This window comes from Budorcas taxicolor, chromosome 21 (genome assembly GCF_023091745.1).
Source record: "Budorcas taxicolor isolate Tak-1 chromosome 21, Takin1.1, whole genome shotgun sequence".
NCBI classification, from domain to species: domain Eukaryota; kingdom Metazoa; phylum Chordata; class Mammalia; order Artiodactyla; family Bovidae; genus Budorcas; species Budorcas taxicolor.
Genome location: NC_068930.1, coordinates 69,013,905 through 69,039,915, shown reverse-complemented (window position 1 = coordinate 69,039,915; position 26,011 = coordinate 69,013,905). Strand labels below are relative to the sequence as shown.

General features: G+C 48.2%; 1 protein-coding gene across 1 annotated transcript in view; it reads right to left on the bottom strand.

Annotated features, from left to right (window-relative positions):
• The window catches only part of WDR25 (WD repeat domain 25), a 140,585-nt gene that overhangs the window by 52,115 nt on the left and 62,459 nt on the right, over positions 1-26,011 (bottom strand). The window contains exon 2 of the mRNA XM_052659920.1: positions 5,529-5,676. Within this exon, the coding sequence (XP_052515880.1) occupies positions 5,529-5,676 (148 nt within the window). The remainder of the gene's footprint in view (positions 1-5,528; positions 5,677-26,011) is intronic.

The window sequence follows — 26,011 nt, the reverse complement described above, 5'->3', positions numbered from 1 at the left end:
AAGGAGTGATGACGCGAATGTGCCCGCACCCTCGGGAGCACCGCATCCATGCCCACTGGCAGAGGCCGTCCTGCTCTCCACGGGCACGGGGGGATCGCTTAACCAGGGCCCTCTGAGATGCTCTAGAAAACAGTCAAGGTGCTGAAAAGCCGGGGACAGAGACACCCAGGCCCCTCGGGGCAGCACCGCTCTGCAGGCTGTGGCCCCACAGGGAGCCTCCCCTTGGGCCCCTGCTCCAGAGCTGAGCGAGCCCCTGACACTCTCCTCGGGTCTTTTAATTTGGAGGCTTCTCACCCCTTCCTCTGCCAAGTGTTCTAAAATCATCAGGGCAAGCACTCCTCCTGCTGGAATGCTGGCTGTCGATAGCCAGAGAAGCATTGTGCAGCCAGTCACTTCATCAGAGGGATGAGTCCGGATCAGTCTGGGTGCGGCTCCTTCCCAGAGGCCCGCACCCCCCACCCACCCCCGCCCCAAGCTATCCTCCACTCGGCAGGTGGGGAGCCGGCTGCCCGGGAGAGGGCCAAGCAGGCTCTCCTGGACTCAGTTTACACAAACTGTTGGCCCGCAGCCCAGAAACAGACGTGGTGAGGGCACCCACTCCTGCCCTTCAACAGCCAAAGCCTCTGCCAGCCTCACGGTTTGGAGCTGAACCCCAGTTCTGTCACTGCAGGTCACCAAACATACCAGGCCTCGGTGTCTGAGTCAATGAATTGGGGATAAAAATATCTCACTGACTGGCTAGTGTGGAGACTAAATACATAATAAGCAGAGGGCCTACTATCCACTTATTCATTTCAGCTTGATACAGGCCAAACAGGGTGCCGGAAACCAGGGCTAGAGGGCCTGTGGCCTGGCCCACCATGAGCGCCTGGCCACTTTGCCATTCCCTTCTTCCATGTTTCTGCAATGGAGGCCCCAATCATGATGCAAAAGCAAGGGAGGCACCAGAAGACACTTTCTAGAAAACAAGAGCAATGATTATTGGTGGGGCCAGTTCCGGGGCCACTTGGGCCCACAAACTCATGCCAGGGGACACAGCCCAGAGCAGGAAAAGCCAGGGAGGGGCTGGGGACAGCAAGGCTGTGGGTGGTGGGATCTGAGCAAAGAGGACACCCACCCCAAAGAAAGGGCAAGTGCCAACCCATGATGAGCAGAAAGTTGCTACCCCCCACCAGGCCATCCTATCACGGAGAAGGAAAAGATGGAGGAGCAGCTAGGAGACCCTGAAAGGTGGTCTTCCCGCCCATCTGCCCCCCAGACTCACACGTGGGATCAAGGGCCACGCTAGGAAGCCGGCTCGGGGCCTCTTGGGAGGCTCTCAGAACTGAGCCACCAAAGCTGCCCCGTTCAGAGAAATCGCCCAGCAGCTGGGTCCGGATGCTCAGAGGAACAAGGCCGTCATTTGCCACCTTCTGTCAGGCCTTGTAGGGCAGGGATGCAGCGGGGCAGGAGCTGCTTTGCTGAGTGGCCTCCATGCAGCAGGCACTCTGTACATGTGATCTCAGCTATGCCCCTGGACAAGCCCACCCACTGGGCACTGTTACCCAGTTCACAGATGCAGAAAGAGAGCTCAAGGACCCTCCCCCAAGGACACCCAGCTTGCACCCCACCCAAGTTCCTTTGGTCCCACCGTACTGCCTCCAGTATCCAGGAGCCAGGACCAGGTAGCACTGCCCGGATGCCCCAGACGAGCTGGTCACACATCGGGAGAGCTGACCAGGTACAGGAAGGAGAATAAGGGATCCCAACCACCCAGCGCCCTGGGGCTCCAGGGAAAGGACCACCTCCTTTGCAGCCAACAAATGCATGCCAAGTCTGAGGCCTCACCAGCCAGGCTGGGGGCTGGAATCTGCAAGAAACCAGCACCACTTGGAGCTGAACAAGCACAAGCTTGCCAGGGGGTTCCGAGGAGACAGGCTGACTTGCTATGCCGGACACTGGCTCATAAAGAGGGAGACGCTCGCGCCCTGGCGGAGTCGACCAGCGCTCCCCGAGACCACCTCAGCCGAATGCATCAGAGACGTTTTGTTATGAAGATTACAGACTGAAACGAGAGCACCAAAAATAATTAATCTGTGAGCAGATTTTATTTAAGTGTTGATTCATGGTTGTTCTATAAGCCAACAGCCCGTCAGAACTATAAATTAACGAGATAAAATGTGGCTGGCCCTCCATATTTCAGGCCGGGTATTGACGTTTCCGAATCCACAGATTTTTAACTGTATTGATTGAGGACACCAGGATAAATGGCCTTGGCGCCAAATTCCCATTAGCGACAACGGGCACCGAGTGACTAATTCCCAGAGCGCGGCGGTGAGAACGCCCTGTGTTGCCTTCTCCTGGCAGGGAGTTCTAATTAGATTGAAATGAAAAAGCCAAATCACCAAGGGCGGAAAGAGGCAGATCAAGTGAAAAGGAAGATCAGACTTGGTGGCGAGAAAGGACAAGAGAAGTCAAATGAGGTCGCGAGCCACGGGGACTGCAGGCTGAGAATATCCCCACACGCGCTGGGCCAGGGCATGTGGAGCCCCCAGCCCGCCCCACGGCCCCCATGAACCCAGCCCTGCCCAACAAGTGCCAGCCTCAGCTCGGCCTCGTCCACACATCTGCTGAGCAGCTGCTTGAGTCGGCCTTGGCTGGGTTACGGAGACCCAGGGACCACCAGGACAGGCGCCCCCCTTCTCAGGGAGCTCCCACACTAAGCGGGGGCGGGGGGGGTCGGACCCAGAAACCCAACAACCGCTCAACAGGAAAGGCCCCGCCCAGGAGCTAGAGGGCTTCCCCAAGGGCAAGGGCAAACCCCTGGCCCCTACCTGCCCCCCTCAAAGCACAGAGCACATGCATGCTGCTCACCAACACAGCCCCAGCACCAGGGCCTGCATACAGCTGGTGCTCAATAAGTAACAGCTAAATGAATGAGAGGGGACCTTGAAGAGGCGAATCAGGTGGTGAGCCCATTCCCAGCAGCACCACCCAGAGTGGACAGCAAGGCCCGAGGCCGGGCCAGACCTCCCTCGTCCCACCCCACACACCGCAGCTGGGGAGCAGACCACATTCCCTCCAGCGTGGTCCAGCACAGACCGGGTGGGGCGGGCATATTCCCCTCCTGAGGCTCCCACCGCACCGTGGGCCACACCCACCGCCAGGGAGACCTGCCATGACTCCCTCCTGCTCCAAGCTCAGCAACGGCCCCCGACCACCACCTGCTGTGGCAGCCCCTAACTCGGCAGGCGGGAGGCCTCCTGGAAGGCCTGAACACGTCCGAACCCCTCACACTCGCTCACACCCACACTCACACCCAGAGACCGTGGCAGGGCCTGTTTAACATCTGTTGACTAAGGAGACAGATCGTGACAAAGGGCCACTAGGAATTCACTAATGTCGTCAAACCAACTTACATTTGATTAACCCGCCAGCATCACCTGCGTGTGAAACTCATCCCATCTCCACTCTTGGGCAGGCGACGCAGGCACCCGTGGGTGCTCAGTGATGCTGGTCTGGGGAGCAGTATGTGGGGAAGGAATGCCCCATGGTCTAGGAAGCGTGTGGAGCTGGAGCTCCCATTCCTGCACCCCCAGACTCACCTCCCCCAGCTCCCTGCACCCCACACTGCCACACACACCACATGGTTCATGCTCCCATGATGGATCCATCCTCGTTCCATCTGCTGAGACTCCACTTCCCTCCTTCTCCTCACCAGCTCCCCTCCATCCTGCTTCTCTGTCTCCCCTATTCCTGTATCAGCTTGGGCCCCACTTCCTCAAGGAAGCCTTCCTTGATCTTCCAGGCTACATCCTCTCAGCCCTTCACTGTTCTCTGGGACTCTCTGCACGTCTGTCTTCCCCAGCAGATGGGAGCTTCTCCAGGGTGGATCCTGGGGCTTGTTCACCTCTGTGTCTCCAAGACCAAGCATGGCTTCCTGGATCCACGGGCAACACAGTGTAGCAGTCAGGCCACCAGCCTCAGAGCCTGGTAGACCGGTGACCATCCTGGCTCGGTCACTGTCTGGCTGTGCCTCTGGGCTGCATGACAAAGGGGACTCTGGAGGAGCCAGTCTCAAGGAGTGAGTGGGGCCTTACCCCGAATGGAAGGCTACAGAAGACCCTGCACACAGCAGGCACTTGGCGACAGCACCTCCTGCTGTCGTTGACTCAACGGTCACCATCACCCAGCGGTGTCACACCCCTGGAGCCGCAGCTCCCTCTCGGCCCGGACGGGCTCCCAGGAAGGTCACAGTCTGAGGAGCGCACACACCCAGCATGGTGGAATGGGCATGGAGTCTGCAGTGGCACGGGTGTGGCTCCAAACCCCACCTTCTAGGCAGCCCGGAGGGCCCGAGCCAGTCCCTCGCCCCTCCGAGCCTCAGTTTCATCACCTGGGAAATGGGGAGAATGGTGGCTGGCAGGATCGACGTGTCAGAAGCAAAGCCTGAAACACTGCACCCACCGCCCTCACAGCTGTCAGGCTGCTCAGCACCCCTACCGACTGATGGCCACCAGGGCTCAGTCACAGGCACTGCAAGGCACCCACAAGGCCACCCTGCACGACCCAGCAGGAGACAAGGACACTCGGGGTGAGGAACAGACCCGTTGCATCTGAGCCGCGGGGCAGAGTGAGGGCCCAAGCTCTGGGGGTGCTCACCTCCGTTTGCTGGGCCCTAGAAGAGGCCCGGGCCCCCAGCGCCTCCCCAGCTGAGCCAGGCAGGCAGGGGCATCCCAGGGACCAGTGTGAACCCAGGCCTCCCCTCCTGGCCTTAGCGGCAGTACCCAGCAGAAAGTGAGCCAGGAGGAAGCCAGGGAGGCACCAAGGGCAGCCAGCCTGGGGTCAGGGGGAGAGGCTGGAAGCCAGCTCCATCCTCACCAGAGAACCACGGCCAGGCCCGTGGCGCTTCCAGTGCCTGCCGCCCAGGAAAGCTGGGGAGTGGAAAAGTTCCCTCACTGACTTCTCTCTCCTTCTCGCCTTGCTTGTCAAGTACCCCCTAAGGACCCAGCCAGCACGAATCCATCTCACCCAGAGGCCTGTGCGGGGCGGGCGGGCGGGCATGAAAGCAGAACTTGTTTGCAGACTTCCCTTATGAGCTGGAATCGTTCCTTACAGCCTTTCAACGGTAATGAATTGACAGGAATTCTAAACTGATTCCAACCAAAGGACACTATGATAAAGCTAAATCTATTTCAGTACAAATTGCATGTCAGAAGTTGATTAAAAAGCCACCTCTTTATCCAGCCCCACAGCTTGAGGCTGAGACAACCTTGGGGCTCTGCCCTCCGGGCGAGTTGGCCAAGGCCTACCATGAACCTCTCTGTGGAGAGGCTCCGTTACAGCCAAATGGCCTGAAAACACACTCACCAAGCTGCGTCTCCCCTGATCCCAGGTGCCCCAGCCCTGAAAATGTCTGCAGCTTGTGGCCGCAGGATTCCACCCCTGCGCCCCAAGCTGGCCAGGAGAAGCCTCCCCAGAGAGAATGATGGCTCAGCTGCCAGCTCGGAGAAGGAGGCGCCTCAGGGGAAGGATACAGAGAAACATACCTGTTTCGAGGTCTGTGAGGTGCAGGGCGAAGTCAAAACCGCCGCTGAGAATGCGCCGGCCACAGGGGGACCACCGGGCGGCCCGCACTGCCTCACTGTGCAGGGAGTAGGTCTGCAAACAGCTCCCTGAGTCCACGGCGTTCCACACCTACGAGGCAAACACAGAGATACATGTCATGAACGGGACCCCGACCTCAAGGGCTCAGCTGGGCCCCTCTGCACGGGGAAGACGCTCCCACAGTGGAACCAGACTCCCAATATTTGACCATCCAAACAGTATCTAGATGTGCAATTCTCTTTGTGGAAATATAATAAGGCCTTGGAACTGGCAAGTCACGAGGGAGCTGTTCCCAAAATTTTTTCTGGGGTTAACGGAACCCACAAGGAAACAGCCTGTCCTGTGCCCTGCCATGCACCTGCCCAGCCCCTCTCACCTGCTTCACACCTGCTCACCACCAGAAAGTTCCAGCCCAGTCTTGCCTGTACCTCTGACATCTGTCCTCTGAGACAGGACTTTATGAGCCCCGCAGTGGACCGACAGCAGGCCAGGCCATCTGCATGCGTCCCGCTTTAAGACTAAAATTCAAACTAGAGCCTGCCACACTGGTGCCTGCAATCAGGCCAGCAGCAGACACCTGCCCAAGGGGCACGCTGTCCTTTTTTCTGGGAGAGAAGGTACCATCCCTCACTGGCCCCCTGCTCTCCGTGGAGAGTGATGCTCATGGCAGAAAGGCCTGTGTACACTTAATGACCTCTGAAATGTGTTTTTAAGCCCTCAAGTACAGAACTGAACATTCCGAGAGCAGGGACCATTCGGGCGTGAAAGAGCTGCATTTGGCTTCCCACCAGCTCTTGCAGCAAACTCCACCAACCACCATGAGCCCCCGGGGAAAGGCTAGCAAGCAAGGAGCCTGAGCGGGCTAGCCGTAGGCCTGACACAGGGAGGTGCTCAATAGTACAAGTAACCCCCTCTCTGGTGTCACCCCAGGAAGAAGGGGACACTCTCACCGACCCTCCGAGCTGGGTCAGAGGCGTGAACACAGAGCCGGAAGGCACCTGCCGTGCCTCCCAGGTGACGCTGCGGCTCGCAGGCCATGTGGCCTGGCCGAGAAGCTTGGCCTCTCCTGGCCTCAGTCTCCACCTCCACGTGACGGGGGTAGGCAGGGCCCCAGCCCGGGCAGCAGCGGTGGGGAACGAGAGAGGGCGGGGCACGCTGTGGCCTGCCTGGCACCCAGCAGGAGCTGCGGTGCTGGAGGCTGTGTTTTCTTGAGGCGTGTAGAGCATGTGGTTTTTAACAGCAGGATTCCCTGACCCTCTCTTGTCTCCTTAATAAGAGTAAACCCAAAGCATGCCCACGCGCATCCACAAACTGGATGTGAGCAATAACCTCCCCTTTCAAGATGAGAAAACTCACCCTGTCACACTCTGAAGGTTCTCAAAATGCATAGGATCAGAGTTCTGAAAGCGTTATTTCCCAGGCATATGTAAAATGTCTAAAATTAAGAAAACAAGAGGTCAACAGTGGCCTTCAAAGGATGTTGAGAGACCTCCGTTCCTTTCTTCCTTGTGAGGGGTCAACAGCTGGGGTTTCAGACTGAAAAGCAAAATCCAGCAGCATTTACATTTAGAAATATGAACAGAAATAACAGAGGAGGCGGCCAGAAGACTTCAAAGCGAAGTGGGAATTCATGGCGGAAAGGCAGAGCACAGGGAACTGCTGTTTTTTCAAAACTATGTACAAGTGTGACTTGAATAGAAAAAACGAAATTAACGCACTAGCTCTACAGGGCTATAATCCTGAATACATAAGACAATACACACTGCCGCATATATTCAGTACATATTCAGTGCATATTCAGTGCATATTCAGTACAACGTCATCTCAGCTTTAAAAGCACATAAAAACACCACCTCACAGCCATTCGAATGGCTTCTATTATTTAAAAAAAAAAAAAAAAGAAAGGAGAAGGTACGTGTTGGCAAAGATGTGGACAAATCAGAACCTTTGTACATTGTTGATGGAAATGCAAAATGGTCTGGCCACTAGAGGGGAAAAAACTATAGCAAAACCTCAAAAAATTAAACACAGAATTATAGTATGAACCAGCAATTCCACTGGTGTATATATATATATGCTCAAAAAAGTAAAACCACGGTCTCAAAGACATATTTGTACCCCAGTGTTCATAGCTGCTGATGGATGAGGCTGTGTTCCCTCCCTGTAGTTTGGCCTGAGGCCAAACTGTGGTAGGGGTAAGGGTGGTAATGGTGACCTCCTTCAAAAGGGCTTACACCAGAACTGTTGTATTGAGTGCCCCTGACCCCATGGCAGCCACTCAACCCATGCCTCCACCGGAGACTCACAGGCAAGTCTGGCTCAGTCTCTTGTGGGGCCACTGCTCCTTTCTCCTGGGTCCTGGTGCACACAAGGTTTTGTTTGTGCCCTCCAAGAGGCTGTTTTCCCAGTCCTGTGGACGTTCTGTAATCAAATCCCACTGGCCTTCAAAGTCAAATTCCCTGGGGGTCCTCAGTCCCTTTGCCAGATCCCTACATTGGGAAATCTGTTGTGGGCCCTAGAACTTTCACAACAGTGACAAAAATCACTGCAGCTGGTGACTGCAGCCATGAAGTTAAAAGACACTTGCTCCTTGGAAGAAAAGCTGTGACCAACCTAGACAGCACATTAAAAAGCAGAGACGTGACTTTACTGACAAAGGTACGTCTAGTCAAAGCTATGGCTTTTCCCGCAGTCATGTATGGATGTTAGAGTTGGACCATAAAGAAAATTGAGTGTCAAAGAATTGATGCTTTTGAACTGTGGTGTTGGAGAAGGCTCCTGAGAGTCTCTTGGACTGCAAGATAAAACCAGTCAATCCTAAAGGAGATCAGTCCTGAATATTCATTGGAAGGACTGATGCTGAAGCTGAAGCTACAATCTTTCGGCCACCTGATGTGAAGAACTGACTCATTTGAAAAGACCTTGATGCTGGGAAAGATTGAAGCCAGGAGGAGAAGGAGACGACAGAAGATGAGATGGTTGGATGGCATCACCAACTCAATGGACATGAGTTTGAGAAGGCTCCGAGAGTTGGTAATGGACAGGGAGGCCGGGCGTGCTGCAGTCCATGGGGTTGTGCTGCAGTCCGTGGGGTCACAGAGAGCTGGACCCGACTGAGCAACTGAACTGAGCTGGACTGAATGTCCATAGCTGCATTCATTATTCACAACAGTCAAAAGATGGAAGCAACCCAAGAGTCCACTGATGAATAAATGGATAAACAAAAGGTGATCTATATATATACATATATATCACATACATGTACACTTACACCGTGGAATATTACTATCTTAAGAAGAAATGAAATTCTGACACACCCCACCATATGGATAAACCCTGAAGACCTCACGCTGAGTGAAGTGAGCCAGTCACAAAAAGTATAATCTCACATACAAGAGGTTCCGAGAGCAGTCAAAAGCACGGTAGAAAGTAGGACAGGGGTTACCTGGGACTGCCAAGAGGGGAAAATGGGGACCATGTTAACGGGAACAGAGTTTCAATTTTGCAAGATGAGTTCTGCAGATGCACGGTGGTGATGGCTGTACAACAACGTGAATGTACTTCGATTTGTTGGTGTCTAGTCACTAAGTGCTGTCCAACTCTTTTGTGACCCCATGGACTGTATAGCCCAACAGGTTTCTCTGTCCACAGGATTTCCCAGGCAAGAATACTGGAGTGGGTAGCCATTTCTTCCTCCGGGGGAATCTTCCTGACCCAGGGATCAAACCTAGGTCCATTGGGAGTGCGGAGTCTTAGCCACTGGACCACCAGGGAAGCTACCTTAATGCCAATGAATCTACACTGAAAAATGGCTACATTGGTAAATCTTATGTATATTTCATCATCATTTTAAAAACAAACAGGAGGGACTTCCCTGGTGGTCCAGAGGCTAGGACCCCACACTCCCAATGCAGAGGACCTAGGTTTGAGCCCCAGGCAGGGAATTAGATCCCACATGCCTCAACCAAGACCCAGCACAGCCAAATAAATAAATTTAAAAGTATTTTTAAATATTTAAAATAAATAAAAACTCACATAAAGCAAAACTCTATCATGTTTATTTGCACATTTGGAATAAGACTATAAAAATATTCATGGAAGGCCTTTCCTGGTGGTCCAGTGGTTGAGATTCTGCATTTCCACTGCAGAGGGCACAGGTTGGATCCCTGCTCAGGGAAGAAGATCCCACAGGCCTCCCAACCAAAAAAATAAATTCAAAAAGAAAATACACATGGAGAGACTGGTTGCTTCTAGAAATGGGGGGCGAGGGGCAGGGCTGAGGGAAGGGAGCTGTGAATACTACCCTGTATTTCCCCTAAAGAGAGGCAGAGAGAGGGTCAGAAAATGAATGTGCTCTACAGCAAATGTGCCCAAATGTTCCCATCTATTAAATGCATTCATTTACTTATTCATTCAACAAACATCTCCTGAGTACCAGACGTTGGAGCGGGAGGGAGAGGAAGGAGGAGGAGGAGGGGGTAGATGAGAATCCCAATCAAAGAGAGAAGAGACTCTGAACTCTGTGATGCCAAGGCCAAATCAGCGACCAGAGAGGCCTGATTTCTCGGCCACCGCCTCCTGAACCAGTCGTAGAAACACATTTCAGGAAATCCATCCGTCCCTAAACTGCCCAACAACTCCCCTCCCAAGTGAAAAATGCGTACTTGGCTCTCCTGGTTGATATATACACAGTGATAGCATCAGAATCAATGCAGACCAGTCAGCTGCTTCTCAAGGTACCCGGAGTGAAGGAGAGAAGAATCTTTGCTAATCGCTCTCCCTAATTGAATTTAATGTTCACTGTCAAGTTTTAAAGATTAATTCCCAAACACCGCAGCAGCCTGACATGTGTACCTTTCTTCAATTAAGTAATTAAGAGATCCCAATCTACCTCTGTGGAATTAAGAAGTTAAGGCTTCTGTCAAATGTGCTAAGATGACTTGATATATTAACTGCAGACATTCTATGTGTCCAATGAAAGTCAGATTTAGAGAGAATATGACAAGTGAAATGTGCTGTAGCTTTCTCATCCCACATTTCCTGGGGTTTCCGTCTCCTGGTTCCTGAGATGTGGCCCCACCAGGAGCTCCCCCTAGTCTCTCGAAACCTATTGCTTCAGCCACAGGTCATGTTCTTTCGGTCTGTCTGCCTGCCTTTTGTTCTTTGTTATAAAACAAATACAATCTCCATTTAAAAATACCCAAATTCTACAAAAGTACTGAAAGGAAAACCCCGTAGGAATCAACAATAGGACTGCTGTTTCTCTGATGACATTGGAAATAGTTGTGTTCTGTGAAATTTAAAAAAAAAGAGAGAGAGAGAGAGGAAACACAAAGAAAAAAATAAGAATCTGCCATCCTCCCACCACCTGGAGACAACAGTTTCAGACTTCTGGGTGAATCTTCGTTTGGCCTGGTCCTGCCAGCTCCTGCCTTGTGGCTCTTCCTGGTTTTAAGCCCCAGCTTCTGGCCTCCAGTCCATCCTTGACAGCCCTTGCTGCCCTCCAGGATATCATTTTAGAGACCACCATCAGGCTTGCACAGCTTAGCAAATTCCTGTGCAGTCAGTGACCAAGCCTTCACCATGCCATTTACTGGCAAAAGCTTTGGGAATCCTTCAGGGTGAGTGTGTTCAAGGGCTGGGATTGTGCTGAATCCACTGACTAATTTGGGGAGATGACTTAACAACACTGAGTCTTCTGATCCGTGAACAGGATATATGGCTCCTTTTATTTAATTTATCTTGCTGTTGTTTAGTCACTAAGTCATGTCTGACTCTTGCAACCCAGCGGACTATAGCCCACCAGGCTCCTTTGTCCATGGTATTCTCCAGGCAAAAATACTGGAGTGGGTTGCCATTTCCTTCTCCAGGGAATTCTCCCAACCCAGGAATCATCTAAGCAATGGTTTAGAGTTTTCTGACAAAAAGAAATCTTAGACATCTTTTGTCAAATTTATCCCTATTAATTTCATGTTTGCACGACATTATAAACAGTATTTGAAATTTTTTCATTTCATGTTCTTTTCTAATAGGCAGAAATACAATTAATTTTTGTATATTGACCTTGAATTCTACAAACTTGCTAAACTATTAGCCCTAGAATCTTTTTCTGAACGCTCAGTAGAATTTTCTACATGAACAATCATGTAGGTGAACAAAAATAATTTCACTTCTTCTTTTCCAATCTAGATATCATTTATTTCTTTTTCTTGCCTTATTGCACAGGCTATAATCTCCAGAACAATGCTGAATAGATGTGGCATGAGTGAACACCCCCGTCTTGTTCCTGACACTGTGGGGAAAGCAATCACTCTTTATAGTTAAATAAGATATTAGAGGTAGGGGTAGGAATGGGTGGGAGGTGGGAAGGAGATTCAAGAGGGAGGGGGACATATGTACACCTGTGGTTAACTCATGTTGATGTATGACAGAAATCGAGCCAATATTGTAAAGCAATCATCATTCAATTAAAAACAAATACAATAAAAAAAAGAAAACAACAAAAAAGATGCTAGAGGTAATGTTTTCATAAATGTGCCTTAACAGTTTAGAAAAATTATCTTCTATTTCTAGTTTGCTTAAAGTGAAGGGATGTATGTAGGATTGATTTGCTAAATTTTATTTAAAATTTTTATATCCATGTTCATGAGAGACATTAGCCTATCACTTTCTTCTCTTGGTTTGGTACCAGGGTAGCCTCATAGAACAAGCCGGAAAATGTTTCCTCTTCTTTTATTTCCTGGAAGAGTTTGAGTAGAATTATGTGTTAATTTTCTAGGGCTGCTGTAACAAAGTACCACAAACTGGGTGGTAGATAGATAGATATGTACTATCTCACAGTTCTGGAAGCCAAAAGCCTGAAATCAGGGCAGGACTGGTTGCTCCCACAGGCAGTGAGGAAAAGATCTGTTCCAGACCTCTCTTCTTGACTTGCAGATGGCTGTCTTCATGTTCATATGCTGTTCTCCTTCTATGCCTGTCTCCAAATATTCCCCTTTAATGAAGACGTAAGTCATACCGGGTTAGGGTCCATTCTGAAGATTTCATTTTAACTTGATTCTCTGTATAAAAATCCTATCTTTAAATAATGACATATTCTGAGCCACTGGAGGGTTAAGACTTCAAAATACAAATTTTGAGAGAGACACAATTCAACTCACAACAAATTGCTACTACTTCTTCCTTAAATATTTGGCAAAATTCACTAGTGAAGTTTTGAGGCATAGAGTTTTCTTTATGGGAAGGGTTTTAAATAGGAGTTCATTTTCTTTAATAGAGACAAGGCTTTGGGAGTTATCTAATTTTGTCGGTGAGCTTTAAGTGTCTGAGTCTCTTAAGGGGTTTAGCCAGGTCATCTAAGTTGCAGAATTCCTTGCCAGAAAGTTGATCATAACATTACCTTTGTTCTTGTTGTTTAGTTGCTAACTCATGTCTAACTCTTGCAACACCATGGACTATAGCCCACCAGGCTCCTCTGTCCATGGGATTTCCCAGACGAGAATATTGGAGTGGGTTGCTATGTCCTTTTTCAGGGGATCTTCGTGACCCAGGGATCAAACCCATGCCTCCTGCATTGACAGGTGGATTCTTTACCACTGAGCCACCAGAGAAGCCCAACATTACCTTAGTACTCTCTTAATATCTTCAGAATTTGTAATTAAATCACTTCTCTCATTCCTAATATTGGTAATTTGTATCTTTTTTATTCCTGATGAGTGGTTAAAGTTTTATCACTTTCGTTGATTGCACAAGGAACCAGTTTTTTATTTCACTGACTTTACTATTCATCTGTGTTCTATCTGAATTATTTCTGCTGTATCTTTGTCACCTTTCTTTTGCTTATTTTGGGTTGAATTTTCCTTTTCCGTATGTCTTAAAGTGGGAGCTAAGACCATTGATTTGAACTTTTCTTCTTTATTAATACAGGCATTAATGCTATAAATTACCATCTGAGAACTGCTCTAGCTACAGTCCACAAAATTTTATATGTTGGGTTTTCATTTGCATTTGGTTCAAAATGTTTTCTAATATTCCTATCAGCTTCTCCCGGGACTCAGAGATTATTTACAAATGTGCTGTTTAGTTTCCAAATATTTGGAATATCTGTTATTGATTTTTAATTTAATCCTATCATCATTAGATAATATACTTTGAATAATTTCAATCCTTCTAAATTTACTGAGAGCCTTGTTTTATGGCCTATAATATGGTCTATCTTGGTAAACATTCCATGTACACTTGAAAAGAATGTGTATTCTGGTGTTACATGGAGTATTCTATCAATGTCAATTCAGCCAAGTTGAGTGATAGTGTTGTTCAAGTTTTCTATACCTTTACTGATTTTCTGCCTACTTGATCTATTGATTATTGAGAAAAGGGTGTTGAAAGCTCCAACTATAATTGTGGATATGATTGAATCTTCATGCATTTCTATCAGTTTTGCTTCATGAATTTTAAAACTCTTATTCAGTTCAGTTCAGTTCAGTCGCTCAGTCATGTCCGACTCTTTGAGACCCCATGAATCGCAGCACGCCAGGCCTCCCTGTCCATCACCAACTCCCAGAGTTCACTCAGACTCACGTCCATCGAGTCCATGATGCCATCCAGCCATCTCATCCTCTGTCAGCCCCTTCTCCTCCTGCCCCCAGTCCCTCCCAGCATCAGAGTCTACGCATGAGGTGGCCAAAGTACTGGAGTTTCAGCTTTAGCCTCATTCCTTCCAAAGAAATCCCAGGGCTGATCTCCTTCAGAATGGACTGCTTGGATCTCCTTGCAGTCCAAGGGACTCTCAAGAGTCTTCTCCAACACCACAGTTCAAAAGCATCAATTCTTCGGTGCTCAGCCTTCTTCACAGTCCAACTCTCACATCCATGCATGACTACTGGAAAAACCATAGCCTTGACTAGACGGACCTTAGTCGGCAAAGTAATGTCTCTGCTTTTGAATATGCTATCTAGGTTGGTCATAACTTTCCTTCCAAGGAGTAAGCGTCTTTTAATTTCATGGCTGCAGTCACCATCTGCAGTGATTTTGGAGCCCGCAAAAATAAAGTCTGACAGTGTTTCCACTGTTTCCCCATCTATTTCCCATGAAGTGATGGGACTGGATGCCATGATCTTCGTTTTCTGAATGTTGAGCTTTAAGCCAACTTTTTCACTCTCCTCTTTCACTTTCATCAAGAGGCCTTTTAGTTCCTCTTCACTTTCTGCCATAACGGTGGTGTCATCTGCATATCTGAGGTTATTGATATTTCTCCTGGCAATCTTGATTCCAGCTTGTGTTTCTTCCAGTCCAGCGTTTCTCATGATGTAGGTGTATACATATTTATGCCCCTAATGTTAAGCACCTCATGTAACTGAACCCTTTATCATTATAAGTTGAGATTCACTGAGGTTTTGGTTACATGGATTTCTAATTTTTCATCAGATTTTAAAAACTTTTAGCCATTATTTATTTAAATAATTTGTTCTGCTCTCCCTTCTTCTGAAGACTCTGATTTCATGTATATTGGGTAAGCATGAAGTTGTCTCACAGTTCACTGATGCTCTGCTTATTTTTCTCCCAAACTTTTTACGATCTGTGTTCCACTTTAGATAGTTTCTGGTTTTCAAATTTGCTAACCTCTTATTTTACAGTTAATGATTTGCAAATAATTACATCTAGTTTATTTTTCATCCAAAACACTTTTCACCTCTAGAGTTTGATTTGGATTTTTCTTCTATCTTCCTTTACATGCTCGAGCTTTTCTCTACTTCTTTGCATATATATGGGGCATATTTATAAAAGTCGGTGCCACATTCTTATTTACTATTTGCATCATCTGTGACATTTGTGGGTGTGTTTCTATTTTTCATTTTTCTTCTCATCATGGTTCAGATTTTTCTGATTCTTTCACATGCGTTGTAATCTTTGTTCAGAAGCAAGACACCATGAATTTTACTTTGGTGGATTTTTTTTTTTCCCTATAATACTCTTAAGGTTTGTTCTGGGACACAATTAGATTACTTGGAAAATGTTCACTTCTTGAACTATCTAATGATAGTCTCTAACCTTTGATAGGAGGAACCACAGCAGCATTTATTTAGGGCTGTTTTACTTCACTCCTAAGGCAATACCCTTGTGAATTACAAGGATTTCCCACTCTGGCTTATAGGAATATGAAATATTCATGGTCCTGTGAGCTCTGGGGATTGTTCATTTTATTCCTTTCAACTGGCTCTTTCCTCACCTGGGGAAGCTTCCTCATACACATGTACTGATCAGTATTTCCCTGAAGATGTTGAGGGAAGCTCCTACAGATCTCTGGAGCACCCCCTCTCACCCCAGGGAGCACTCGACTGCCTGATTCTCTATTTTGAGAACGCTAGCTGCCGTGGCGTTCCTGGATTCCAGCTCTGCCTCCTCAACCCAGGCAGATCACTGGGACTTGTCTGGGTGTCTCCTCCCTGTGCTACAGGCCAGAAACTCTCACCTGGCAGTGACCTGAAACAATCTCTGGGACCCTGTCATTTTTCCTCTCTCAGGGACCACTGTCTACAGTACCTGCTGTTCAGTATCTGAAAATCACTGTTCCCTTACATTTCCTCTGTTATTCTTTAAGCCTGAAGCATAAATCTGGCCCCGTATTACTCCATCTCTGCCAAAAGCATAAGTTCTCATAAGTTATTTAGAAGTGTGTGATTTAATGGTCAAATGTTTGTGGAGTTATTTTTTTTTCAGTCATTATTATTTATTAAAAATTTAATTCCATTGTGATCGGAGACTAGGCTATTGTTTAAACCCTTTTAAATGTATTGAGATTTGCTTTACATCATAGCTCATGCCCTACCTTAGAGAAGTACTATTTGAACTTGAAAAACACCCATACCCTGAACTTTATGTATAGTGTTCCCTAAACTTTAGTTAAGGTAGCTGACAACGTTATTCAGATCTTCTGTCTTTATTGATCTGTCTAGTTGTTCTGTCAATTACTTGGAGAAGAATGTTATAATATCCAACTATGACTATAGATTTGTTCATTCTCCCTTTAATTCTGTGAAAACATCTTCATGTATTTTGAAGCTCTGTTATTAGGCAGAGATTGCTATGTCTTCCTGATGGATTGATCCTTTTATCATTATGAAAAGTCCCCCTTATCTCTGCTAATACCTTTCGTCTTGAAGCCTTTTTTATGGTTCAATATTACAATACTTTCAGTCTTCTTAAGCTTACTATTTGGACGATATCCCTTTAATTCCATGCATTTACTTTTAGCTTCTTTCTTTTTTGTTTGAAGCACACCTCTTGCCAACAGTATACAATTTAGTCTTGCTTTCGCATCCATTCTAACAATCTCCTTTTTGAAGATTTTTTTTTAATCTTAAAATTTTAATGTGGACCATTTTTTAAGTCTTTATTGAAATAATTTTTTACAATATTACTTCTATCTTATGTTTTCTTGGCTGACAGGCGTATGGCATCTTAGCTCCCTGCCAGGGACTGAACCCACACCCCCTGTGCTGGAAGGTGAAGTCTCAACACTGGACTACCGAGGAAGCCCCCTGACAATCTCCTTTAAGTGTAGCGTTGAATTGCTATACAGAGAGTGTAATTGTTAATATGAGCAGATTTACACCTATCACTCTGCTCTTTTTTTTTTTTATGTTTTCACCTGTGCTTTATTCCTCTTTTCCTCCTTTGAGCTATGCCTCAACATTTTTTACACATGCTTAATATTTTAAAGTCATCTTAAACTGTACCAGTTTACATAAAATATAAGAAACTTGCAACCATAAATATCTTTTCTTAATCCCCTATCCTTTATGCTATACACCCACGTTATGTATTACACCTACATGTTATAAACCCACAATGTAATGTGATAATGTTTGCTTTAAACAGTCGTGTATTTTTTTAATGTAAGAGGAAAACATAGTCTTTTATATCTTCCCACATATTCACCATTTACAGCCTCTTCAATTCTTCCTAGAGATATGAGTTTCTATCTGATACCATATTTCTCTGTCCTAAAGAACTTCCTTAACATTTCTGCAGAGCACACCTGCTCAACAAATTCTCGCCTACTTTTCATTCATCTGAAAATGTCTTTATTTCACCTTCATTCTTAAAGGATACAGAATCATGAGTTGAAATGTTTTAAATGGCACTCTAAAGGTGCCATTCCACTGTCTCTGAACTCTACTATTTCTGATAAGAAGTCAGTATATATTTTTTTATATCATTATTCCTTTCCACACGACATTCATTTTTCTCGGGCTACTTTTGAGATTTTCCTCTTTATCTTTGGTTTCCAGAAGCTTAACTACGCCAGGTCACAGTGTGATTGCCTTCACATTTGTCTCGTTTGGGATCTGCAGGGTTTGGCTTTCCTTTTCTTTTGAATCTGGAAATGTACATATTTTCACCAAATTTGGTGAGGTTTTAGGCATTATTTCTTTGAATAGCTTTTTCTTCCCCACTCTCTCTCATCTTTGACACCAATTAGGAAGCGACAGTTAGAACCAGACACAGAACAACGGACTGGTTTCAAAGTGGGAAAGGAGTACGTCAAGGCCGTATATCGTCACCCTGCTTATTTAACTTAAATGCAGAGTACATCATTCAAAATGCTGGGCTAGATGAGCCCACAAGCTGGAATCAAGAGTGCCAGGAGAAATATCAACAACCTCAGATATGCAGATGATTCAACTCTAATGACAGAGAGCAAAGAGGAACCAAAGAGCATCTTGATGAAGGTGAAAGAGGAGAGTGAAAAAACTGGCTTAAAACTCAACATTCAAAAAAACCGAAGATCATGGCATCTGGTCCCATCACTGCATGGCAAACGGGCAGAGAAAAGGTAGAAACGGTGACAGATTTTATTTTCTTAGGATCCAAAATCACTGTGGACAGTGACTAAAGGTATGAAATTAAAGATGCTCGCTCCTTGGAAGGAAACCTGTGACAAACCTAGACAACATACTAAAAAGCAGAAACATCACTTTGCCAACACAGGTCCGTATAGCCAAAGCTCTGATTTTCCCAGTAGTCATGTATGGATGTGAGAGTTGGACAACAAAGAAGGCTGAGCACTGAAGAATTGATGCTTTCGAACTGTGGTGCTGGAGGAGACTCTTGAGAGTCCCTTGAACAGCAAGGAGATTAAACCAGTCAATCCTGAAGGAAATCAACCCTGAATATTCACTAGAAGGACGGATGCTGAAGCTGAAGCTCCAATACTTTGGCTGCCTGATGCAAAGAGCCAACTCATTAGAAAAGACCCTGATGCTGAGAAAGATTGAGGGCAGGAGGAGAAGGAGGTGACACAGATGAGATGATTGGATGGCATCACTGACTCAATGGACATGAGTTTGAGCCAACTCTGGCAGATAGTGAAGGACAGTGAAGGGAAGCCTGGTGTGCTGCAGTCCATAGGGTCACAAAGAGTTGGATATGACTTAGCAACTGAACAACAACAATGCATGTACAAATACTACTATATATTACACATACACTATTCAGTTCAGTTCAGTCGCTCAGTCGTGTCCAACTCTTTGCGACCCCATGAACCACAGCACGCCAGTCCTCCTTGTCCATCACCAACTCCCGGAGTCCACCCACACTCATGTCCATTGAGTCAGTGATGCCATCCAACCATCTCATCCTCTTATATATTACACAAATATCTCTGGCTATTGTCCAGAGATCCCTGAATATCTATTCCTTTTTCCCTCTATTCTTTTTCTCTGCTTTCAGTTTGAATAATTTCTATCACTCTTATTTCCAGATTCACTGGCTCCTTCTTCCGTCCTCTCCATTCTGCAATAGAGTCCAAAGCACACACACTCTTTATTTCAGACACTACTACATTTTTCAGTTCTAGACTTTTTGTCCCCTTGTAAGTTTCTATTTCTATACAGAGATTTCCTATTTTTTTACTCACTGTGACTATATTTTCCTTTGTGTCTCTGAGCATTGTCACAACTGTTTTAAAACAACTGTCTGCTGATTTCAACACTGGGATTATCTTGGAGAGAAGCCCTTTTTCTTGAATATAGGTCCCCTTTTCCTATTTCCTACTATACTGAGTACTTCGGAGTGAAATACTAGGGATTATTGGGCTTCTCTGGTGGCTCAGATGGTAAACAATCTGCCTGCAATTCAGGAGACCTGGATTGAGAAGATCCCCTGGAGAAGGGGATGGCAACCCACTCCAGTATTCTTGCCTGGAGAATTCCATGAATAGAGGGGCCTAGTGGGCTACAGTCCATAGGGTCACAAAGAGTCAAACATGGCTACGTAACTAACACACACTAGATATTATTAATACAAAATTTATATTGTATAAGTTCTGGATTCTGTTATGTTTCTCTGAAGAACATAAATTTTTTTTTAAACAGGGAGCTAACTTGCCTCTAGTCAAATTTCAAATTCTGTCTCCTCTGTTGTGTGCAGCAGTAGAAACTTCTGTTCAGTTTTCTTAGTATGAGCTGAGCTTCTTGGAATCTGCCCCATTCGTGGACTCAGGCGTCATCAGAGATTCGGGTCGAGTCTATACGCAGAACTTGTGGCTTCCTCTCTGACTCCTCCTTTTCCGAGATTTCCCTCCTCACTCTCTAGCTGCTCTGGTTGCCCCCAAATTATGTCCTCTGGCTCTTCAAGTCAGTAACACTGCAGGTTTTCTATCTGAATTTTAGCTGCTCTGCCTGGTACAGACTGGAGCCTGGTCTCATGCAGAAAAACATGAAGCAGGAAATTCACCCAGTTCCATTTTCCTCTTCTAAGGGGAGGCTCCCTTCTCGGTCCACTTGCTTTTTGCTGCTCTCCAATACCTTTAGGCAGTTTGTTGTGTTTTTGTTCAGTTTATAATTGTCAGCTGCGGGAAAGTTAGTCTGATGGGAACTGCTGCTTTGCTACTGGAAGTCAAATCTAATATTCAATTTTGAGCATCTGGTTTGCAGTAACAGAGTAATACCCCACCCTATTTCTTCCCCTCCACCCTCACAGCCGACATATACATACTTCTTTGCCCCAGTACTTCAGTCAAAATCTCCCTACATCCTGAATCCTGGTAGGAGTATTTAGAATAGTGAGACGATTGGACCGTTTGTCCTGCACGTGAGCCACTGCAGCACAGAGATGACAGAGCAGGCCAGTGCGATGTACAAGCTGATGTCATCTACTGCAGGCATGAAAGAGGAGCCAGGAATGATTTGAGGAGATAGTCCCACCCACACAGATCTCCCCACCCTGTCAGCTTCAGGAAAACTTGTAGAGAGCCTGAGAAGCCTGCAGCATTCCTACCATATGCAATTAGAGGAGTCTGAACCAATTTCAATGCAATCTCTAGGAGCAGGGTTACTCGGCTGGTATGTGTATTACAAGGGGTTCACATCTGCAGAAATAGTCAGAGCTAAGGCAGCATTTTCATCTTACACCATCCTTCTAAGGACTTCTAAAATTTTTTCTGTACCAAATGATGCAAGTTCCCTCCAAGTAAAGGTTGAGGAGAATCTTGACCAGAATCTGTAAGTACACGAGCATTCATTATACAGAGAATTCCAAGAAATTATGCTCTCTATTCAATAAGGTCAGAACAAAGGGAAGGAGTTTTAAATGTCAACATAAGATATAAAAGGGCAAAAAAGAGTTTTCTTTGGGTAAAAAGGATTAAGAGCAAGACATCTCACAGAGGTTGCTGAGGGATGCGCGGACAGCTGGAGATGGAGACTCTGGAGGCCATTGGTGCCACCCTCCTGGCAAAGTGGGGATGAGCCCTTGGCGGCCTGCAGGGTCCCCAGCAGGGGGTGCCACCTGGCCAACAGCGGGGAGCGCAGGCTCCAGGAGGTGCCAAAGCCCCTTCTGAGAGTACTGCAATCTTGGAAATTATTCTGAGACAAAATACCACCTCACCTCCCACCTCCAGGTAACAGTAATCACGCATTCAGCAGTCACCAAAAATAAATAAATAAATAAAATGCTTCTAAGGGCAAGAATTAACTCAATCCTTACCACTAAGTACAAGTACAACTCTCTTGAGAAGAGTTGACTCATTGGAAAAGACTCTGATGCTGGGAGGGATTGGGGGCAGGGGGAGAAGGGGACGACCCAGGATGAGATGGCTGGATGGCATCACGGACTCGATGGACGTGAGTCTGAGTGAACCCCAGGAGATGGTGATGAACAGGGAGGCCTGGCGTGCTGCGATTCATGGGGTCGCAAAGAGTCGGACACGACTGAGCGACTGAACTGAACTGAACTGAAGTACAAGGTAGGTATTATCATAAACATCATCTGACAGATGACAAACCTGAAGCAGAGGGAGGTTATCTACCCTGGTCGCAGGGTGAGAGGTGGAACAGGGAATCAGACTCAGGCCGACTGACTGCAGAGCCTTCAGGTTCAACCACCACCGCTCATCCACCTCTCACCTACAACATGCTCCCATCCACAGCTCCTCACCCTGCTCTCTGGACTAACACAACACAAGGCCAGACTGACCCCTCTTCCCACTGACAGCCCTTTAAGGATGGATGGATGAGGGACAGATGGATGGACACATGTATAGATGAATGGAAGAATGGCCATCCTGGGTTTTACTTATCTATAGGACCAATGCTGAAGCTGAAGCTCCAATACTTTGGCCACCTGATGCAAAGAGTCAGCTCATTAGAGAAGACCCTGATGCTGGGAATGACTGAGAGCAGGAGGAGAAGGGAGCAACAGAGGATGAGACTGCATAGCACCACCGATTCAATGGACATGAGTTTGAGCAAGCTCTGAGAGACGGTGAAGGACAGGGGAGCCTGGCGTGCTGCAGTTCATGCGGCCACAGAGTCGGACACGACTTAGTGACTGAACACAATAGCTTGGACAAGCAGACCTCACTTCTGTGATGTTACACCATTTATTATTAAACTGTGGAACAGAAGAATGCTATGCTTAATGGCCTTTGATCACGAGAAACCCCTCCCATCTCTAGGAGTAAATCATTAATTCTTTGAGATGGGTGCTATTTTCAACAAGTCATGGTCATCCAGTCGGACTGTAGCATGTGGCAAGACACCCCCCTCTCTCTCTCCATACTCACAGAACGAGCCAGAGATTCTCTGCCACCAGGAGGACCTGGGGTTCCAGCTCTTCTGCAAAACAAGGATGAGATGGAATCACCGAGGTTCTAAAGCCCTGTGCCCTGGGAGTGAGAGGTGCCTTTCCAAATCAAGACACACACTGGCTCTAGCTTCAGTACAAACAGATCCTGTGAGTCTAAGAACTCAGAAAAGAGTGAATGGTTTGGGGGGAATGCATGCTGGCTCCTGGCAAGCACACAACTGCTTTTTAGTCCTGCAGCGCCGTGGTTTCTACTGGCTGCCCGGTGTCCATTCACCTCCTTCCCTGGAGAACCATCCGAGCCCCACGCAGTCAGTGTGTTACTGGCTCAGAGCTCCTACGAAGGACATGTCACCCAGGCCTGGCCAACCCGAGGCCATGAGGTGCCAGCCCCGGTCTGCAGCAGGCAGGAGAGGGGAAGAGGCACTTCCTCACCAGCTGGGCTGCAAAGCAGATGAATGAAAGAACGGCTGGGAGCCAGAGCTGAAAGGGGGTCACCACAGGGGTAGCCGAGAGGGACAGAGGTGGGACCAAGACACAAGGACATCTGACCGCAAGGACAGCCACACCGGAAGCTGCATGGTCCTCAGCCCTTTCACCCCTAGACCAATGGGTTCACTTATTTTTTGCTTTAAGTTACTAGGAACTGAGTATTCTGTCTCTTGCAACCAAGAGTTCTCTCACAAACCCCTTGTAGATTTTTCCAGAAGTCAACGTTAATTTTGTTGATAGCAGGCTTCTAACACCACCTGTTTTCTCTCCTGGAAAGCCCATCTGGTCTCCTCAACCCTCCCCCGCTCTTCACAGCTCCCAGGCACCAACGCAGCCCACCAGCATGGGGAATGCTCTAGGTCTCGGGCTGGAGCTCGCTTAGACACTGCCAGGCGCTCCTTCAGTCCACACCAGAGGGCACCGGGAAGGGCACTCGGGGACCCTTCCAGGCTGAGGGTCACATCTGCCCTTGAGCCGCAGGGCTCTCACCTCTCTGCTGTGCCCACTCTCAATGCGGATCATCAAATGGGGCTTCACCCTGCTCCCCGATCTTTTTATCCTAAGAAGTACTCGCTCAAAAATTGGAGGGGGGATGTGGAGGGTATGACCTTGTTCAGTTCAGTTCAGTCACTCAATCATGTCCGACTCTTTGCGACCCCATGAACTACAGCACGCCAGACTTCCCTCTCCATTACCGACTCCCAGAGCTTGCTCAAACTCATGTCCATCAGTGATGCCATCTAACCATCTCATCCTCTGTCATCCCCTTCTCCTCCTGCCTTCAATCGCTCTGACCTGGTTAGAAGGAGTCATGACATTATATTTTAACTTCTGTGCATCACACTCCACGTTATGGCATCACATGATCCTCATGCAGACCCAGGAGGTCAGCGGGGGAAGTTCTCTTCATTTCAACGGTGTGCAAACACAGCCTTGGAAAGATTGGGCAACTGTCAGTCATTCATCGGGTTTATTCCACAGATATTCACTCAGGGTCCACTATGTGCCAAGGACATCACTCACTGAATCTCTGGAACAAAAGAGCTCACAACAGTCTGATGGAAGGGGAGATATTAAGCCAACGTATAAACAGGTAGCACCAGTGGAGACACCATGAGAGGAAAGAGCTGGCCTCTGTGAAATAACTGGAGCCGGTGAATGGGGCTGCCCTGGTGGTCCAGTGGTTAAGAATCCGCCTTGCAATGCAGGGGACCCAGGTTTGATCCCTGGCCCAGGAAGACCCCACATGCTACAGAGCAACTAAGCCCACACGCCACAGGACTGAAGCCCGTGCACCCTAGAGCCTGGGCACCGCAACGAAGAGGAGCCCTCGCTCGCCACAACCAGAGAAAGCCCACGCCCAGCAACAAAGACCCAGCACGGCCAAAAGTTAAATAAACAAAGTTAGATAAATAAGTAAAAGAGGTAAAGCTTAATTTCGACTGGGGAGGTGGGCAGGCTTCTGAGCAAGGCGGGAGGCAGGAGGTCGGGGAAGAGCCGGCCTGAAGGGGACCAGGAGCCCGTGAGGATGGATGCGAGACAGGAGTGGGGAAAAAGAGATCGGAGAACTTCAGAGCTGTCTCCCTCCATGAAAGATGGCGGGGGGAGGGGGGCAGCTGAAAGGGTTAAACCTAGGAGAGCAAAGTAATAGTCAAGATTTTCCTTCCGAAAGAACACTCGGGCTAAGGCACAGGAGGCCAGAATACTGCGGGAGACTGGTGACGAGGACGTCTGCCAGGGCAAAGGGCACACCGGGCATCATACAGGAGAGGGGGCGCCAGGGCCTGGGGGGCGATCCTAGCGGCAGTGAGGAAAGCATCTGGGCTGCTGCAGGCAGAGGGGGCATCGCTGGAGGAGCAATGGGGAGGACGGAGTGATGGCAGGGGCAGGGAGCGGGGACACCCACCACCTGAGTGGGCGTGAGGGGCCAGCTCACCCCTGGGCTGGGCCGGGGTGCCCCCAGCAGTCATTGAGAGGGCTCCCTGAGAGTGCGGCCTGACCCAGCTCCAACTGAACCCTCCTGCGGGCCTGGCCTGGGGGCCCCTGTGTCCTGGGCTGTCACACACACACTCCTGCCCCGGCAGAGCGCCTCCTGAGCACCTGCTCAGAGACTCAGCCACGATGACTCCCCCACCTGACAGCCAGCCAGAGCACGTCCCTACGACGGGGGTGATCACTCTAGGAAAGTGAGGGTCACTTGGGTCCTGCTGCCATGGCAACCACCACAGGCCAGCGCCAGGCTGTCGCCACTCCCCAAAAAGGGCTTTCAGGGCAGTCCTGTGGGTGGCTCCATCAGGCCCACACTGCCCACCAAAGCCACAGTTCTCGCTAGCCTCCCTGAGTGGGGGGGTCATTTTCGTTAAGACTTCTCAAAAGAACGCTGGCCTCTGACCCTAGAACTCATCCAAAAAGCCAGCAAGAAGGTACACCTGGTGCCTTCTGGCCAAAAGGCCTTGTCTGGCTGTGGGCTCCTGCCAGACACACTCAGGGACTCAGTGGGGTTTGTGAGCGGATCTCCGTCTAGCGGGGAAGCCTTCAGCTGACTGAGAGACCCACACTCACCGCCAGCCTCACCTCCCACCACCACCTCACCTATACATGACCTTCCATCGAGGCTTCCCAAACCCACCCTGCCCTTTGCCACCTGTGGCTTTACACACGCAGCCCCACCTCCTTCTGCTTGAAGTGAATTCCTCCCTCTCCACCGACTGGCCCCCACATTTTCTTCCGGTCTCAGCTTAGATGTTCCTTCCTCCAGGAAGCCCTCCTGACTACCAGGGGTAAAATCCCCACAGATGTTCCCATCATGCTCCATGCTGCCCCTCTGGGAGGGCTGGATGCACCT